Genomic DNA, 19,911 nt, shown 5'->3' with positions numbered 1-19,911 from the left:
AGGCACTGAGACCAGGGCTTATAGAGCAGTGATTTATAAGGGCAAGCCAATTGTTATCTTTCCCCCTTTGTTCTGGGTTTACAGGCATTTATATTTGAATTTTAAAGAGCTTGCTTTAAGAAATTTTCCTTGAGATTATTGAAGTCATAAAATTACGATGAGGAATCATTGGTCTCTAGAGACACAAACTCGTAATTAGCCAGTGCAGAGAAGGAAAGGAAGAAGAGCCATGGCCTGGGTTGCAGACCTGGGTCTTTGCATCAGTAGTTCCATGACTTCAAGGTGTGTTGATTGTTCTTTTTTTTTTTTTTTTTTAAGAGTATGACCATGTATCTAAGATCTCCTTCTCATTTCTGTGATCCACTGTTTTTTACTCTTCCATAATCTTCATCTACTAAATGGGTACCACTGCTTGGTATTTGTTAATTTTCATGGTATTTATTAATTTTCATACATCACCTTGCATTTGTAATGTACTATATTTCACTTGGAGACTGCCAAAGAAAATATTTCCTTTAAAATGTCACTGCTTACTGTGAAAGACTCACATATGCCTTGATTAGAATATCTGTGGATAGGGATTATCAAACACTTAGCTTAATTCTATTTTCATTGAGTGGCATTGTAGTCTGCATGTCAGGTGTTAGGGTAAAAACTGGTCTGCTATATTTAAAATGAATAAAAGAAGTAAAGTTCTCAAGGATTTTCTGGGAAGAGAAGAACACTGGAAACATGATTACAAATACACTGCATAGATATTCCATAAAGCAGTATTAGCTTCTTACTGAGAAGCTGCTTCATGATGCACTTTGCTCTGCACTGTGGATGGCTTGGTGAAGTAGCCCAGAAGGGGAGGTAGAATGTGTTTTAAATAGACATTTCCGTTAGGATTTTGCAGATGGCCACCTGACTGTGGGGAATTCATCTCTGGGGAAATTATACGTTGCCTGGGACTTCGAAGTTTTCAAGTGCTATTGTCATCTATAAGGTTGTGATTCATGTGTTTTTCTTCTCCAGCCTTCTGTGATTAGGTAGTCTGCCTTTGGAATGACAGCGTTCTTTCTTTTAATATGTCCTATCTTCTAAAAAAATTTTTAACAGATTTTCTAGATCATTGGTTTGATTTTCATTGTCAACTTGATGTCTCTGGGGTATCCTGCATCTTGAGAATTTTGCAAGTCTTTATTTTTTCTCTGCAGTTCAAAGTTGTATTCCAAGTTTACAGATTTAAACTGGGTGTTTGACCAGCTGATAGTTCTTTAGCAGTGAGTGTCCCCTATCCACATAAGTAGAGTGTAGTTAAATATATACAGTCTTCTGATTTTAAAAAAAAGAAATGATAAGTATTGGAAATTAAATAAAAAGAAATAATGTCATTAAAATTTTCAAGTGTACACAAGATTAAAGATTACTTTAGGGCTTCCCTGGTGGCGCAGTGGTTGAGAGTCCACCTGCCAATGCAGGGGACACGGGTTCGTGCCCCGGTCCGGGAAGATCCCACATGCCGCGGAGCAGCTAGGCTCGTGAGCCATGGCCGTTGAGCCTGCGTGTCCGGAGCCTGTGCTCCGCAACGGGAGAGGACACAACAGTGAGACGCCAATGTACCGCAAAAAAAAAAAAAAAAAAATTAATGAATCCCCATTATCCAAATTAAAATTTTGCAGTTATCAGTATTTTCTCTCACATCTGTTTATCTTCTTTATGAAATATTTTAGGGCAAATCCCAGACATTTTTGTCATTTAACACCTACATATATCAGTAGGCCCCTCTTAAAAATGTGAACGTTTTCTTAAATAAATATAATGACATTATCACACTTAAGAAAATAAGCAGTTTTAGGGCTTCCCTGGTGGCGCAGTGGTTGAGAGTCCGCCTGCCGATGCAGGGGACACGGGTTCGTGCCCCAGTCCGGGAAGATCCCACATGCCGCGGAGCAGCTGGGCCCGTGAGCCGTGGCCGCTGAGCCTGCGGTCCGGAGCCTGTGCTCCGCAACGGGAGAGGCCACAACAGTGAGAGGCCCGCATACCGGAAAAAAAAAAAAAAAAAAAAAAAGAAAATAAGCAGTTTTGGGGGAAGGTGATTTATTTTTAACGTACTGTGAATCAAGCTGTAACAAACCGAATTCTGAAAAATAAGCTTTTCATTAACCTTTTATGAGTTATTTAAGAGTAATAATACTGTTTAAGTAATACACTGTTAATTTATGTACATGGATTTGTACATTTTTAGTTAAAAATAAGCAATGCTTTGTTGCCATAAAATAGCAAAGCATCAGAGTATATTAGGGACATCCCTGGTGGTGCAGTGGTTAGGAATTGCCTGCCGATGCAGGGAACACGGGTTCGAGCCCTGGTCCAGGAAGATCCCACATGCTGCGGAGCAACTAAGCCCGTGCACCACAGCTACTGAGCCTGTGCTCTAGAGCCCGTGCTCCACAACAAGAGAAGCCACTGCAGTAAGAAGCCCGCGCACCGCAACAAAGAGTAGCCTCCTCTTGCCGCAACTAGAGAAAGCCCACATGCAGCAAAAAAGACCCAATGCAGCCAAAAATAAATAACTAAAATGAAAAAAGGAGGTCCTGGGCTGCAGTTGTCCAACTTGAAATAAAGATCAAAAAAAAAGAAAAGTTTGTATGTTTCTATTTTATCAATAGCCTTCTAAATATTTTGAGGTGTTTAATAGGAATTTGAACTTTTTAGAAAATGTAAATCTTATTTCTGTTTTGACTGTATTTTCTTGGTCTCAAGATGGCCTCATTGTTTTTCCATATTTCCCTTTGCTTTTCTCTCTCTCTCTCACTTCTTCTGCAACTGGGTCATTTCTGACTATCTGACTTTGTAAATCTGCTGTATAAAACATTTTGTTGGGGTCGAATGGGGCTTAGATTTCTTATGTATCTCTCTGATACACTTCTTTTTTCTAAAACCTATTTGAAAAAATTATTTTCCATAACTTATGACTCTTAATTTTTCTTTTGAGTTTTTTACTTTATTATTTGGGAATCTGGTAGCAGATTAATGCATCTAGGGAAGAGCTAAGTTATAATGATTTTCCCATTTAACATTTACTTAGATCTTGTCAGTGTTTACTTTGGTTTCTGACATGGAAGCTTTAAATGAAAGCATAAACTTGAGAAGAGAAAAAAAAAAAAGCCCCCAAACTCCAAAGTCTAGTATGATTTACAGTCTGCTGGGTGGTAATGAACATGCTTGCTGTTTAACTTGATTCTTGCACTATCTTTGTAAAATTTAAGAAATACGTGCATGCTACTTTTTACCCCTTAGTGAGTCTTAAGTGTTCAGTATATCATAGTAAGTTGTCAAATTGTTTGCTTTACTTACTTCTGGACAATACATATTTATTTTGAAGAGGCTATTTTTAAATAAGTGATAACTTCCTCACTCTCAAGTTGTTTAGTTTAGTTGTAAACCTGAAAACATACAGCTAAAAATTATGTATTTTATTTACTGGAGAATGTCTTGCTTAGAATTATTTACCCTTTTAAAAAAAAAAATTCCATGAACTTTGGTTATCTGATTTTTGCATCCTACCATAGATACATTTGAAGGAATGGTAGCCCAGTGACGGCTCTCAAACGCAGCTAAAGAAGGAAGAGAAACTAGGAAAAGAACCTGCCAATCCCTTCAGCCTAACAGTATGGGAAATTTCTACTTCAGGAAATAAGTATATCCCTTACGGTTCCTAAGGGCATCATTGTATTTTGTAGTACTGTATAGCAACTATTATTCATAATGATGACTTAACATCAACAAAGGCTTAAGGGGCTTCCCTCGTGGCGCAGTGGTTGAGAGTCCGCCTGCCGATGCAGGGGACGTGGGTTCGTGCCCCGGTCCAGGAAGATCCCACATGCCGCGGAGTGGCTGGGCCCATGAGCCATGGCCGCTGAGCCTGCGCTTCCGGAGCCTGTGCTCCGCAACGGGAGAGGCCACAGCAGTGAGAGGCCCGTGTACCACAAAAGAAAAGAAAAGAAAAGAAAGGCTTAAGGATATAGAAGGAAACTTAATTTTTTTAGATATTGTAAAAAAAAAAAGTGTTGCTTAAGTAAATTTTAGTCACGTGGAAATTAGTCAGTTTGTATATTTATTTTATGTTAAAAAAATTGAACTCCTGGTTCTGTCTGACGCTGAGCCAGGTAGATACCTTTGTAGATAGTTCATTTCATCTTCAACAATTCTGTTTGTGAGGTAGTAACCCCTCCCCAAAGTAAAGCCCCCCTTTTTTTAGAGATTAAGAAACAAACTCCGAGTTAAGCAGTTTACAAGGTGACTCCTTTTAAATCGCAAGTTTCCCAAGCTGCTTACAGTCTATTGCCTCTTGGTTCGTCCATTTATACTTCAGATTTAGCATGTTCAGAACTGAACTTAGCATCTTTGTTCCACTTTGCCCTTAATAGTATCACCTCATCTCTCTGACAAGCCTAAATCTATCCTTAGATCTCAGACTGGCAGCTTCAGTCTATGCCTGCCTTACAGCTTCATTCATATGTTCATTTTATACATATTGATTGGGTGCCGACTGTGTGCCAGGTATTCTTCTAGGCAATAGGAAATGGCAGTGAACAAAATAGACAATCCTATTGGCGCGCGGGCTTCAGTAGTTGTGGCTCGCCGGCTCTAGAGCACAGGCTCGGTAGTTGTGGTGCATGGGCTTAGTTGCATGCCGCATGTGGGATCTTCCCGGACCAGGGCTGAAACCTGCGTGCCCTACATTGGCAGGTGGATTCTTAACCACTGTGCCACCAGAGAAGGTCCCTCATAAGCTTTTTTTTTTTTTTTTTCCTCATAAGCTCTTAAGAGAGCTGCAGTAGCTAAGTTCTTCTAAATTGTCATGCTTGTTAAATGCTAAAGTTCTGATAACTGACTACATTAATTTTTCAGAACTTTTATTATGAAAAAATTCAAACTAGAGAGAAAAATATAATGAAAACCCCATGTACCCATCACTCAGATTCAGTAATTGTTGACTCATGGCCACTGTCCTATCTTCTGTACCTCTCTCTCCTAACTCTTCCCACACTGGATTATTTTGAAGTAAATCCTGGACATACATTTTAATTAGTAAATGTTTCAATTTATATCTCTAAAGGAGAAGGATTCTTTATAAACATAACCCTCACAGTATTATTTTTGTGATATTTTGTTCATTAGTGGATTAGTAGACATACCATATTTTTATCAAAACTAGGTAGTGAAGGTTGCCCAGTTTCTTCAACTTTCGTGATGTGATTAATCTCAAGGAGAGTTTAAGCGGACTGGTCTGAACATGTGGATAGAAAGCCCACGCAAATTGCTTTTACCTTCTGCACAGAAGCAACCGTTCTTTATCCTAGTCCCTTACTGCCATGGGCACAGCTCAGGGAGGCCACCTTCCTTTATCTTACAAACTCACTATCAGCAAATTTAGGAAACGATGCTGTCTGAATCCTTGACCTGTTAACAGGCTTAGCCCTTGGCTCCCTTTCTGGAAAATCCCAGAAGTATATAAAAATCATTTCTAAAATCCCGACAGACACGTTTTGCCAAGAATGTCAGTTATCTCTTGACGGCTTGGCATTAACTTTAAATATTACGTTGTGTAATCATAATGCCATTCAGGGAAAATAAGTTGGTGGGTGGCTGGCATTTTAAAAGTGAAATGAACTTGGGTTCCTGGGAATGTTAATCATTATTCTACTGAAAATGCTGACATTCCTTAATAGTGAAATGCTAAGTAAGTAAAAAGCAGTATTTTACAAATAACTTAGAGGTGAGTAAAATGTGATTTTTATGGGTTTATTTAACATATTTTTACCAGAACGGTATCTGAAGGATATTTTATATTTTCAAGCTTTGAAAGTGAGAAAGTAATGAAGGAACCTTCTAGTGAGTTCCCACCAGGCTACTAGCCTGACCAGCACATCTCAGAAATAGATCATTGTAACCTGTCATTGTAACCTGCCTTCTCATTTGCCTTCCTTGCCCTTGACTTTGCAGCAGGGAGCAGAAAGAAACTCATGGCCTCTACCATAAATATACATGGTAACAGTAGTCAAGTAATTTTATATTTTTTGTGGGTAAGTCATTCATTCATGATGATGGAATGGCTTATTTTTAATGCAGTGTTTTTCTTTCAACTAAACTTAAATTCTTTTTTTTCCATCTGATTTAGTGTCTGTACCACTCCAAGGCAGCATAAATTTAGTACAGCTTCTTCATTTTACCAACTTGGTAGAAGTTTTTAAAGGTTTCATTCAGTTTACTTTTAGCTTTTCATGTGAAATGGACTATAATAACACTTTAATTTACAGTATAATGTGTAATTTAAGACAGACACAGTGTATCTGGAATGTGGGTTATACCAGGGATCATGGGAAAGAGGAGGTTTGGAGCATTAATTTCTAATCTCATTTTCACATGACCTTTTCGAAAGGAGAATCTTCTTTGAAAAGTAGGTAACAGCATGGACTAAATCCCAAACATCACAAAATGGAAGAAACCCAGACTTAACTGCATCTACATAAAAGATAGAAAAGATATCTTCAGTTTTCTAGAGGGGACATTCATGTGGATAACTTATAATTTTAAATGATTAATTAAGAGTAATTGCTGTAGATTAGTGTCATTCATAGCAAGTTAGGTCTGATTGATAGGGAATGCTGCTTTTACAGATTCTTATATTGTAAAATTAGTTTGACTTCTTTTGTTAAACTCATTTAATCCTCTACCTTACTTCATTATTATCCTTGCAAATTTATTTAGTTTAATATCTGAGATATCTTTATATGTGGTACTACAGTGTATTCATTTTGACTACTTCTGGATACCCCAAGTTAAGCAGAAACATACATTAGAGGAGCTCTGGGTGGGGAGAAGACGCTAGTAAACAATAATAGACACTAGTAGCAGCCTGTTGCATAAATGGCTTATAATTCTTTTTCCTATTGATAAATACTTAAATTATTTTCATTTTAAAAATTTAAATAAAAAATATCTGTACATGTATCAGATAGTCTTATATTTAGTAAACTTCTTTTATTAAATAGTAACATGTACAAAAAGTGCACAAATCATTTTTGTAGCTCATTGATAAATGGAACTGTAAATAAAAGTGTAATTGGCACTCTAGAAGTCCCTCTCAAACCCCTTTCCAATGACCAGGCCCCACTAGAGGGTGACCACTATCCTGATTTCTAACGCCTTGATTCATTTAGCCTGTTTGAAATGTGTGTAGATGGAATCATATTGTATGTGGTCTTTGGTATCTGCTTTCTTTCACTTACTGTAGTATCTCTGACACTCATCCATTTACATGTACAGTTAATTTTTTATTGCTGTGTAATATTCTGTTGGGTGACTGTACCATAATTTATCCTTTTTACTGTTGATGAACTTTTGGGTTGTAACCTAATTTTTGGATATTACAAGTAGTGCTATACGAACATTCTTAAATGTGTTTTGGTGAACATAGTTATTCCTGTCTACTGGGAATAGTGCTGATGAGTGTGGGACATGCATGTGTGCAGCTTTACCATGCCAACAGTTTTCCAAAGTGGTTGAAACCGTATCACACTCCCACCAGCAGTGTCTGTCTTTTGTTTTTTTTTAAAATAACTTGAAAGAAGTGAAATTTGAGTAAAAGAGTAAATTCATTTTAAGTAGTAGAGTATAGTGCTAAATTTGTCTTCAGGAATACCAATTTATACTCCACTGAACACTGGGTTTTATGTAGCTCTTTCATCTTTATCAATTAATAGTGGGAAATATCTCATTTTTAAACTAATGAGTTGGACTTTTTATGGCTTAATTTCAGTTTTCTCAACTTGGCTCTCCTGGTCTTTTCTTTTTAGTTTGTCCTTTGTCCTAACTTTATTTTTTATAATATAGAAGTTTTAAATATGTGTGTGTGCTTGCATCTGCTGATTTTTCCCTCTGTGGTTTCTGGCTTTGGTGTCATTCTTAAGAAAGCCTTTTATCCCCAAGGTTTTTTTTGTTTGTTTTTTTGAGAACTTAGTTATTTGTAATTAACTTTGTTTATTGTAACTAGATTTGACTTTTACTAACACAAGGGAGCTTTTTTGGTTGTTTTTGTTTTAAAACAATTTAAACATGTACTTTAATTTATTACATTAGCATTAGCTTTGGAATATTTTGTAAGGAGGTGCCAGGAAGAATTTAGTACACCAAAGCATGCATGCATGTTTTATTTGACCATGAGAAATGAAGGCAATTTTCCAATGTGGATACTATTTGAATCCTTTCAGTGTTCATGTTATTAAGATAGTTTTCAAAAAGAATGAGATCAAATAGGCTGAATTATCTTATTATTTAATATCTCTAGTGGATACTGTTCATTGCTCTTGAGCAAGGACTTTGCCAAAAATACACCTGGCCTCTGTTCTGTGGCCTACAGGACAAAGGATTGGAGAGCCAAATGCCAAATACTTAATTTCAAGCCTTTAAAACTAACATTTTTCTCTATTTAAGAGATCACTTAAAAAAAAAAAAAGATCACTTAAAATTTCTTTGGCTTTTTTTCTTTTGTATAATAGTACACATAATTAAAATGTAATTTGCACTGGTGGTTGAGAAAGATGAGACCAGTCTGTCATATCTGGTTGTTGGTGGTGGTTTTTTTTAAGGTTACAGTGGGATTTGGGAGCTCCCGAAAGCCCCCACCATCTAAAATTTTTCTCAGTAGAGTCATTATTGGGTTAGACCACAAAGCAGAGACAAAACAGATATTAAGCCAGTAGCCCTCTCTTCTGCTGATGTGGGTTGGTTTGGTTTCTATAATCGAATCTTAGTACCTTAAAGGGGTGGGTCTCGGGACAAGTAAATTTTTGAGGAAGGGAACACAGAAGTGTTAGCGCTCTGTGATTCCAACCCCGAGCACATAAGAACCTAGAGGCCAGTCTCAAGGGGATGGAAAAGAGGGAGGAAAAGAGTAGGTGAAAATAAATACTACAGATAAGATTTTAAAAAAAAATTTTTTTTTTTTTGCTTGTCTTTTGCATTTGACAATGCTACTTATAGCAAGGTTATATCAGTAGTTATTTTGATTATTCTCTAAGCCAGGGAGAAAATTATGGGGACTTCTTTAGTAAATGTGTAATTTTAGGAGCACAGCATTTCCAGTTCAGGAGAATCTGTGTTTTGCTGAGTGCTTGAATTTGACTAAAGGGAATGCTGGATCTATGTTAAAGGGTCATTGGGGATAGGATGGGGTGGGGACAGTACAGAGGGGAGAAAAACTAAAATTAAGTGCCTATTTTTCATTTACTTATATATACAATGTGGTCTTACACATTTTACATACTTAACCCATTTAATCTTCACAGAGGTCTGTAAAGTGGTGTTTTCCTGATTTGCAAAGGAGAACAAAAGGCTCAGGGAGTGAGTTTACATTATTTTGTCTAGGCTCAAATTCAGTATATGGCAGTTCTAGGATTTGAACCCCAGCTTCTCTGAATCTAAAGCTCATTCATATTCTTTTCACAAGAGCGTATATTGCCTTTTAAATTACAAGAATTATTATTCATGTTTTATATTTCATTGCTTTCATTATAAAATGTTGGTAACACTTAAAATGGCGTATCTTGAGGAAGCCATCTTTAGTTCTTCTGGGTAATATAAAGCCTGTGTAATTTCCTTTACCTTCCACCTTAGCATCGAGAGTAAGCATGAGGTTACGATCCTAGGAGGACTCAATGAATTTGTAGTGAAGTTTTATGGACCACAAGGAAGTAAGTATATGTGTTGGTATGTGTTTTTTATTACAATCTTTTACTCTATTCCTTAATAGACAGTGAGAATATCAAGGGAGATGGTGATATGTGTAGTTTTTGAAAAGTAAATTTAATTTAATTCTAGAAGCAGTGAGGAAATCTTGCTCTTATCATAATTACTTTATATGCTTTTCTCTTTTACCTCTGTGTGACAGTATTAAACATGAATTGTGAATTCTGGGTTTTGTGGAAATGTTTTTTGTTGTTTTTTGGGGGTGGGGTGAGCATGGTATAGATTGAGACAGTAGGCTATTACTTACCAAATAACTGAACAGTGTTTGATACTTTAAAGAATCAAGTAAATTTGGGGGAGAAAATGAACCTTTGCTAACTCTAGATTTTTTAAAGAAGAGTATTATAATTGAACATAGAGTACCTACTAGTTATAGTAGTTAGTTAGTTATAAGAGTTCCCTGACTCTTGAAGGAATTAATTTGCAAGGTTCTCAAAACAGGTTAGGATTTAATGTTTAACTTACATTCAGATTTATCTTCTGATTTGGAGGCACAATCCTAAGTTTAACTTTTTTGCTTTTATTTCAGCACCATATGAAGGTGGAGTATGGAAAGTTAGAGTGGATCTTCCTGATAAATACCCTTTCAAATCTCCATCTATAGGTATGTAACTACCCAGTTTCTCTCCTTAGAGAGTTTTGACGTGGAAAAAAAAAAAAATCCTACGTTTTATGGGAGATCATTAATTCCAGAAATATTAACTTAACTGAATTTTTTCCTTTTTTGGCTTAGGTTAATTAGTAATTTGGGGGGGGTACTTCCATAGTGTGATAGAAGATGTTTAAATATACCCTTTGCATGCTTGTAATGACTATAGCTCTAGATTTTTCTGTCTGTTAGGGTCAGATTAAACAATTTTAAGACCCACTGTCCATTCAGGCTATTAGCAGTAAAATAATAAACATCTTAAATCTCATTTTAAATGCCAGATTGTTGGAATTAATATTTTACAGTGCCTATTCTAATTCTGCCATTTAAAAATCCTGTGTATATCCTACTTTACTTTTGTTCACTCCAACTCTGGGTACCCTTTTCCATTCTCTACATTCCTAATCTTTTTAGCCCTCTAAACAGCTAAAGAAAGTAGAGAAGAAACCTCAGTGGGGTTGTATAAAGGGTATTTTTTTCCTCACCTTCATCTTCTGCCCTAATTGTTGGTATTAACCTATTACCCCTATTAAGGCATTTAGTGACAGTTTAGGTATTTTAGCATCAGATGCTATAGAGGTATATTTGATTGAAGATTGATAACCTTTAAATATTTTGAGACTGTAGAATGGTAGTAACTTAGCTAACTTAAGCCCACTTTTAAAAATTTCATTCTGTAGATGATTTTAAAATGTTATAAAATATTGACCAATTTTAAGAAGGAAGAAGAAAATAAAATTGGAATAGATTAGAGCATTCTCTGTCACACTGAACCGCATGTTCAGAATTGTTAGTTTCAGATATCTTGCTACTGCTGTGGGCTTGTCTTCAGAGCTAATGCCAGAACTCTTGGAATTTTAGACTGCCCCACCACCCCAAAAGGGTTTTTTTAAAGAGGTGGACCAAAGACATTCTGAGCTATATGTTTTGATTCTAGGCCCCCACATTTCTGTCTCAGATAAATAATGCAGGAACATTAGAATAGTCACAGGCTAATTCCCAGTCAGAAGCAATGGCCTAGCCCCCTGACATCTAGCTACTTTATATGTTTTAGAATTTCATGCTATAAAAACACTACAGAGCATCTATAATCTCTTCTTAGGCTGGGATTCTTAGTGCTCATTTTAAGAATAAACTGGTGATTTCCTCTTAAGGGCCTTAAAGTTGAGTTTTTAAACTCAGTAATTGAGAAGATACTTTATGGATAATTGAATTACTATAAGGGCCTCCAAGTTTTAGAGTTATCAGCTGGTGATATAGGAAGAGTGCTGTGAGGTGCTGAATCTTTGAGACAATCCCTGAATGTATCTGACTTAATACCTTAGCATACTTGGGACACCAGCCCTTTCTCAGTTCCATTCCAGTGTGGTGGAATGTAGGTTTCACTCAGTTCGGGAGGGCTTTTGTGTCACATTGGTTCCCTATCCCCCATTTGTCTTTTAACTTTAGGGTGTTTCTTTCTATATAGGCATTTAAACTTTTATGTAGTTGAGTGGTATGATCTTTAAACCTTTACAAACAGAATGTCCAAACCATGTAAATTCATTCAAATATATTTCATACATACCTATTTACTTAAAGACTAAAAATTGGCTTGGTAAATCTAGTTTTGTTACCCTAGATTCCTAGTCAGAAAGGAAACAGTATAGCTTGTTGAAACTAACAATGAACCTATAGAAATGCAATTACATATCCTGTAGAAATGTAGTTTTTTTCTCAAGTCTTGTCTTAACATATATTTCCAGGTAATATAATTATTTCATCATAACTTTCAAAGTGTAAATATCTAAACTTCAGACATTGTTTATTAACTAATGACACAACAGAAACCTCTGTACTTTCTTAAATTAATGATGTAACATGAAATTGGTTAGGACAAATGACTAGGCAAATTTAACTTCTTTATAATTTTTCCTTTGCCTTTCTGTGTGCTTTTAGAACTTGGTAATACCTACAAATGTGTACCATATTCTCTTAGGGAAGTAGATCTAGTTGAAATATTTGTACAAGCTGTCCTTGTTTCCTCCAAAGGAAGATTGCATAAGAGAGTTTTAATCAGTTGTGTGGGGTGACCCATTTTCAGGTCAACAATGTAATTACTGTTAGAATGTGCGTTAAACATTTGAGAGGTAGTGGCTCATGTAGAATAGGCAAAGATTCCTTTTTGAATTGTATAGATAGTTGCAGAATTATACAGAAGGGTAAGGAGATAAGATAAATCCAACTTCACTGCTCTTTTTAAACCCTGCCTCTATAGTATCTAGGCAGGCATACCCTTCTTTCTGAGCCAAATTTTGAGATGTGCAAATTTAGATTAAGTATTTTAATGTTTAGCTCTTGGAATTTTAAAATGTATATGTATATACTTTTTTGTTTAATATTACTATGTATTTTTTAAATTGTATAAATGCTCCATATCCATAGTAGGAATGTAAGAAGGTCCAGGTGAGCAAAAGTAAAGAAAAATTAAAATGTCTTATAATCCTATCCCTCAATAGATATCATTATTTGAATAAAGTGCATAAAAATGTACTTTAAAACATTTTTCTATGCATATATAAGTGTATATGCAATGTAATTTGACAGACTCATCTTTGGTATATACTCCAAATACAGTTTTAGAGAGTTTTCAGTAGTTACATGATTGCATGAGGTATAACTACACAAAAGTCCTTTCAGAAACAGTTTACGTCTTTAAGTTTTTACCCCCAAATAGCAATAAACTCCCTCAACTCCTCTGTGGAAAGAGAAGGAATATAAACAGACTCCTGGGGAAGTTATGAGGTTACTCTTACAATGCCATCATTGTTCCAAACATCTTAAGCTCATCTTTTGGAATTTTACATTCTCTTTGAATATCATGAGTGATGGCAAATCTTGATGCTTTGAAGCTGGATATAAATTTTTGAAATGGCTAAAGGTCATTTAATTCTAGAGAATAAGATGAATTGAAAAACAAAGTAACATCAGTTGAAATCTAAAATGATATATGGTTGTGAAAGTGACTTAAGTTTAAGGATTATGATTTTCTTTTAAACTGGCCCTATGGGCTCTTTCAAAAGGAACTTATAAAACTCCTTTAATCAATTGTAATGTCATAGAAATATTTGCATCGTTTTCCAGAGAGACTGCTTTGATGTAAATTATATTTGAATCTTTAAGTTCTGATTTATTTGAAAGTACAGACTTTTATCTTTTTCATTCAGAAACATTCCTAGAATGCTAGCAGTGCTGCTGGGTGTGTCACTGTGTAGTTAGGCGAATGTGATTGGTCAGTGGACTGGTTCAGGAAAGAGTGGGAAAGAATGGTTCTGGCCCTGATTCTCCTTGACTGTGAGAATGATACTTATCAGAACTGTTGTTTCCTCTTCTAGAAAATGAGATAATGGAATTAAATGAACTCTGCATGTTTGATATTGACCAATGTATTAAATACTCAGAATACATGATATATGGCATTCTACCCAATAGTTAGGAAGGCTGTGTAAGGCTTTCACTAGTTGGGAGGAAAAAGTCAACACATATAAAATACTGCATTTGCTTTAGTGACAGCATTTCCTTGCTTTTTAGGAGAAGTGTGAATTAGCAGCTCAGTTGAGGAAGAAAGAGTATATGGAGGAGATAGGCTTTTACAAGAATTGTATTTCACATATTGAGAATAGTCTTTACAAAGCTTCAGAGATGTGAAGGTGAACGTAAGGACTTTACAAATACTCTTTCAAAACCGAAGTAATGCCCGGCCCATGAAGATTATGTTATATGCAGAGGAGTTTCTACAGAGACTGCCATATTCCATACTTCTCCAGATTCACAGTTTTCAGTCGTTACACGTGTGCTCATCTACTAAGGAAGAGCTTTTATCCGTCAAAGATAAGACTTGCAGTTGCTGTGTGGGGAAATAAAAATGAGTGATCTCATATATACAGAGGTCACATGGAGCAATTTTTTATAAAAATTAAAAATAATCGATAAGCATAGGATACAAATGGTTTTGTGTCTAATCCAAAGAATGCAGATTAAAAAAATAAGAGAATATATGACTTATCAAATTGGCAGGTTAAACATTGTTGGCAAAGTTATTATGATGTAGCCAACCTAACAGTATATATTGATAAAATTTTGTATCCTTTGAGTGATTTTACTTAAAATAAGGAAATACCCAGAGGTGTACACTAAGATTAATATACAAGAGTATGTAAATTGCAGTGTTATTTCTAAAACTTAAAAGTTGGAAGCAACCTAAATCACCCAGTTGATAATAAAGTAGTTAAATTGTGGTACATTTTAATGGACAAAATGTTTCACAACCATTACTCATATTTTAACACCATCTTTAAAGGAACACATAGGAGGGAATTCCCTGGCCAACCAGTGGTTAGGACTTGGCACTGTCGCTTCTAGGGACCTGGGTTCAATCCCTGGTCAGGGAACTAAGATTTTGTAAGTCACACGTGCAGTGCGGCCAAAAATAAATGAGTGAATGAATGAATGAATAAATAAATAAATAATGGAACACACAGGAAAATGTATAACATTATATAGTGTAACAATAATTTTTTCCATGCAAATTCCAAGTATGAATGCCAAATACTGCTTATAGTTATCCATGGCTGTTAAGGGAATTAAAACCATTTTTCTGTAATTCCCAAATATTCTACAGTAAGTTCCCTTTTATTATAAAAGTAAATATTTAAAAACATATGGCAAGTGCATGTCTTTTGAGTGTTCTGTCTACATCTTTGTCTGAGTCTATGCTTTTCCTGTGTTTTGTTCTAGTAAGCCACCAAGCAATCCTTGGCCAGAATTCTTACCTGGTAGCTTGCTAAGGGCCTGCTGGCCCCCATGTTTCCCACCACCCTCCTTTCTTTTTTACCTTCAGTTTTAATTATTTGTGCGTGTAAGTGTACCTACTATTTCCTTTGTTTCTCTGCTTACAGTTTAGTTTACTCCATCTTGGAATAAACCTTTAAGTATAGCTATTCTACACTCCTTTTCTTCCTTTCCCTTTTCCCTTCCCTTGTTACTTGAGCAATTCTTATCTGCTTCTTTTTTCAGTCTGACTCCTCCACTTGTGTTTCCCTTTGTTCCATTTTTCTCTTCATATGAACCAAGAAGGCTCCCGTTTACAGCTAATAATAACAGTAATACTTTTTTTTTTTAACAGAAGGGGAGGGGAGAATCTGTTCTCTTATTTTCAACAGGCAGAATTAAGCCTCTTATTTTTATTTATTTTTATTTTTTAAATTTTATTTATTTTTTGGCTGCGTTGGGTCTTCATTGAGGCACGCAGGGGCTGCTCTTCATTGTGGTGCGTGGGCTTCTCATTGCAGTGGCTTCTCTTGTTGTGGAGCACGGGCTCTAGGCACACGGGCTTCAGTAGTTGTGGCTCACGGGCTCCAATAGTTGTGGCTCGCGGGCTCTAGAGCGCAGGGTCAGTAGTTGTGGCGCACAGGCTTAGTTGCTCCGTGGCATGTGGGATCTTCCCGGACCAGGGATCGAACCTGTGTCCCCTGCATTGGCAGGTGGATGCTTAACCACTGCACCACCAGGGAAGTCCAATAACAGTAATACTTTGGATAAACCTCACCCAAGAGGGCAAAATTATGTCTTCTGATAAAATACAACATACAATATTAAATTTAAGCTTTTCAGCCTCTAAAGCAGCGGTCCCCAACGTTTTTGGCACCAGGGACTGGATCTGTGGAAGACAATTTTTCCGCGGGGGGCGTGGGGGCTTGGGTGGTTCAGGCGGTAACGCAGGCGATGGGGAGTGGCAGCTGAAGCTTCGCTCACTCGCCCGCCGCTCACCTCTTGCTGTATGGCCCAGTTCCTAACAGGCCACTAGCAGTCCATGGCAGGGGTGTTGGGGACCCCTGCTCTAAAGGTCTTGAAAGTACCTTGAAAAGTTCCCTTCAAGATCTACAGTAGTCTCCATCAGATCTACCTATTTTACTTAAACACTAGCATTCAACAGAAAATTTTAAAGTTGTCATTTAATCTTAATTTTAAATGTCTACTGACTAGTATATTAATAGACATGTATTCTACTAATTTCAGATAGAACTATAGAGTATTTTAGAATCTTCTGTAGATAGCCTTAAGACCAGCCTGGGAACTCTGTCACCATTTATACTTTTTTAAAATAGAAAACTCTTTTGTAAGAGCCAGCTAACAAGTCTAGAAACTCACTTTTGAAATACTACCTGTGTGTATCTCCATATTAACAGTGAGGAGGACCCTCTCAGGAGCAGGCTATATGCTATGTGTGTCTGAACTGTAATTTGATGATACCAAAGCTGACTGTGTAAGAGGAATGGTTGAGAACAAGATTCTGGAGAGACCACGTAATGTGTTTGCCGAATGTTGATAGAATGGCCAGGGAAAAACCCAAGCTCATTCTTCAGTGTAATTGATGTCAATAGCATATGGCAAGAGCTAGCCAAGTCCATTTGAGTAAATAGAAACAAAATGAAAGAGTCATGGACAATAACAAAAATTAGAATGCTATTTTGAGCTATACCAGTGGCCTTTACAATTAGGTCAGACTGTCATCTAAATAGAATGGTTTTAGGTCATTCTTTTCCAAAGGAAACTAGACTAGGTAGCCTGTCTGAGTTCCTTCTAAATTTCCCAATCTGCCACCAGTTTTTAATTAAAAGATATTCTGATATTCAGTGCACCATATTCTTTTTACTTGTGCCAGTGATTAAAGGAAATGTTTTCACCTTTTTCATTGGCAGATTCACAGACTCTTCTGGCATAATACATTTTTTATTTCACTATGGCCAGAAATTACCTCACAGTATTTTTGGAATGGAGTTTTATAACATATGGTATGACTAACTGTAGAGTTTAGAATATTTACCATTTACTTTGTGTCTTCCTAGCTGGAAACATTGTACAATTACTCCCTCAGGAACTATTGTGAGTAACTTAACTGAGCCCTGCTTAGTCAGGAGTAGACCAGGATTGGGAGTAGAGAGGAGTGTGTCATGCATGAGAGGTTTGGGGTCAGTCATTTAACAAAGACTACTTGAACCACTATATTTCCACAAATAGAATGAATTCTTAGACTGAGGAAGCAAATTCCATTAAGATCACCTATATACTTCTCTACTTTTGCAACCTTGGGTTTGAATTTAGTTCCTGTTTCAGTTACATTCTAGTAGAAGTTTCCTAAAAAAATTTTTTTAGATAATGCTATGAGAATGTAAGCCATTGTTAAAAGCTCTCCTTTTACTGGAGTTCTGAAAATGAAATTTTTCAGGATAGATTTTTGAAAAGATTATGTCTAGCAGCTGAGGCAGAACCTACTTTCTCATAAAATGGATACATCTTGCATCATGTCTTCTAATCAGCTCCACAAATTTATCAGATACCAGTTGTGTGCAGGGCATTATTCTAGGTGCTAGGGATACAGAAGTGAACAAATTGCTCCCTTCACCCTTAAATCCTTTTGTGATGATGGGAGGGGGAGATAAAATTTTAAATGTCTGATAGCTTTATGCAGAGAACTGATGTGATAGAATTGACATGATAGCTATCCTATATTAGGTATTCAGGAAGGGCTTCTCTGACAAAGGAAATTTAAGCTGAGGTTTAAATGAAAAGGGGAAAAAAGCCAGCCCTGATCCTCCAAGGTCAGGGATTGAGAGCATTTTAGGCAGAAGAAATTGTGAAGACAAAGACCCTGAGGCAGGAGCTTTGCATGCTCAGGGAAGAGAGATGAGGCTGGGAGGCTGGGTCGAGAGTGTGAGATATGAGAAGCGGTCCAAGTGGTAGGCAGGGCAAGGTCCTGTAGAGCTTTGCTGGCCAGGTTAAATGGTTGAGTTATATTCTTAATGTAATGGAAAAAAATCATTGCAGCGTTTTAAACAGGTTCAGTGATCACTCTGCTGTTGTGGGGAAAGAGTAGAGATACTGGTGGTTTGGATCAAGGTGCCAAGGTTGAAAACTCTGGTGTATTGGGTTGGCCAAAAAATTTGTTCGGTTTTAAGTAAAAATAAAAGACACATTTTTTATTTTCACCAATAATTTTATTGAACAATTATTCACTAACCGAATGAACTTTTTGGCCAACCCAATAGATACACATTACTTGAAGAAATCTATCTATATAGAGGAAAGCATACAAATGAGGCTGTTACCTAGAGGAAGATAAAAGGAAGGCTTTACTTTTTATTTCTTGAATAGGAGATTTTGCTCCTTGCAGGGAGTTGTCTAGAAGAGAGGGAAAGCTTGGTGATGTTGGACGTCAGGAGGAGAATTAAAGGAGCAATGCCTTTGACACTGTAGGAAGGGACAAGATCAGAACACAAATAGAAGACTGGTACTTGAGAAGACCGTGAACATGAACATTTGAGCAAGCTGTTGAGGCAGGAAAACTTAGCATGTGGGGGGGTGGATTTTGTTGGGGATGATGAGGGATCCTGCCAATTGGCACCTGTTTTCCAAAAAAAATGGGCAGGGCTATTAAGTCAAAGTGAGAAATGGAGGGGCAAAGGGAATGGGAGATTTGCAGAATAATGGTAAAATGTCCAAGTCATTGGAGAATGGGGGAGCAAGCTACTAGAGAAAGAAGAGAGGAAAATTATAGGGGATGTTGAATCCACAAAAGTTGTTATAGAGCATACTTTTTAAAATTGATACATTTGTTTACTTACATCTCTCCTCCCTGCCAACCCAATAGATATAAACTCCATGAAGGCAGTTCCTGGGTCTGTTTTACTAAAAATCCGTCTCCCCACCTCTAGGCTTTATACATTGCCTGTTCTGCAGAAGAATATCTGTTGAGTGAGTTAGTGAATAATGAGTGAATGCCTATTTAGAGACATCCTCAAGTCCAAGTAAGAATTGTGAATGATTGGTTTTCTCCAGTTGTAGATGAGTATTTTGGAGGGGAGAGGGCAGGGGATTTGCAGAGAATTGCCAGAGAGTGATGATGGTGATAGCTCTTAAACCTAGTTAGGGGAAGACATGAAAATAAGAGTGTGGTAGGTAGGAATAAAGAGGGAGGGTGAGTGGATTAGAGTTCACAGGTGAAAGAATTGTCCATGGGGTGGGAAGCTCTTTGACAAGGATAGGAGACCGTAGTGGGAGAGGGGATGTCTGAATTTGTGATTTTGGAAGTGAAGCTACTTGTAGGGATGCCAGACTTCAAGGCATGTCCTGGGAGTGTGAATGAGATAGAGCCAAGGAAAGATCATTAAGAAGAAAATTAGATAACTGAGAGGCCCCAGGGTGTGAGGAGGGTGGTCTGTGTAGGTAATAATGTCACTAAAAATGACAGGAGTTGGTGGGGGAGAGACTTGGCTTAGGTGCTGAAGTTCTCAATGATGGAAGAAGTCAGTAGTCAAATTGGCCCTGTCAATGAAAAACCTGTTGTTAGCAGTTTGTAATATCTAAATTTATTCAGCTTCATCTTGCTGTATAGCCAGAGTAAAAATAATAGTCGGCTTTGATTT

The 19,911-nt window shown here is 36.8% G+C and overlaps 1 protein-coding gene across 2 annotated transcripts in view; it reads left to right on the top strand.

Moving 5' to 3' along the window:
• UBE2H (ubiquitin conjugating enzyme E2 H) overlaps positions 1–19,911 on the top strand; it is a 95,472-nt gene that overhangs the window by 46,706 nt on the left and 28,855 nt on the right. For both annotated transcript variants that reach the window (XM_065884021.1, XM_065884022.1), the window contains exons 2-3: positions 9,667–9,743; positions 10,328–10,402. In XM_065884021.1, coding sequence (XP_065740093.1) covers positions 9,667–9,743; positions 10,328–10,402 — 152 coding nt within the window. The remainder of the gene's footprint in view (positions 1–9,666; positions 9,744–10,327; positions 10,403–19,911) is intronic.

Source organism: Phocoena phocoena, chromosome 9 (genome assembly GCF_963924675.1).
Source record: "Phocoena phocoena chromosome 9, mPhoPho1.1, whole genome shotgun sequence".
Taxonomy (NCBI): domain Eukaryota; kingdom Metazoa; phylum Chordata; class Mammalia; order Artiodactyla; family Phocoenidae; genus Phocoena; species Phocoena phocoena.
The sequence above is the reverse complement of the archived record's forward strand: the minus strand, read 5'-3'. Positions and strand labels throughout refer to the sequence as shown.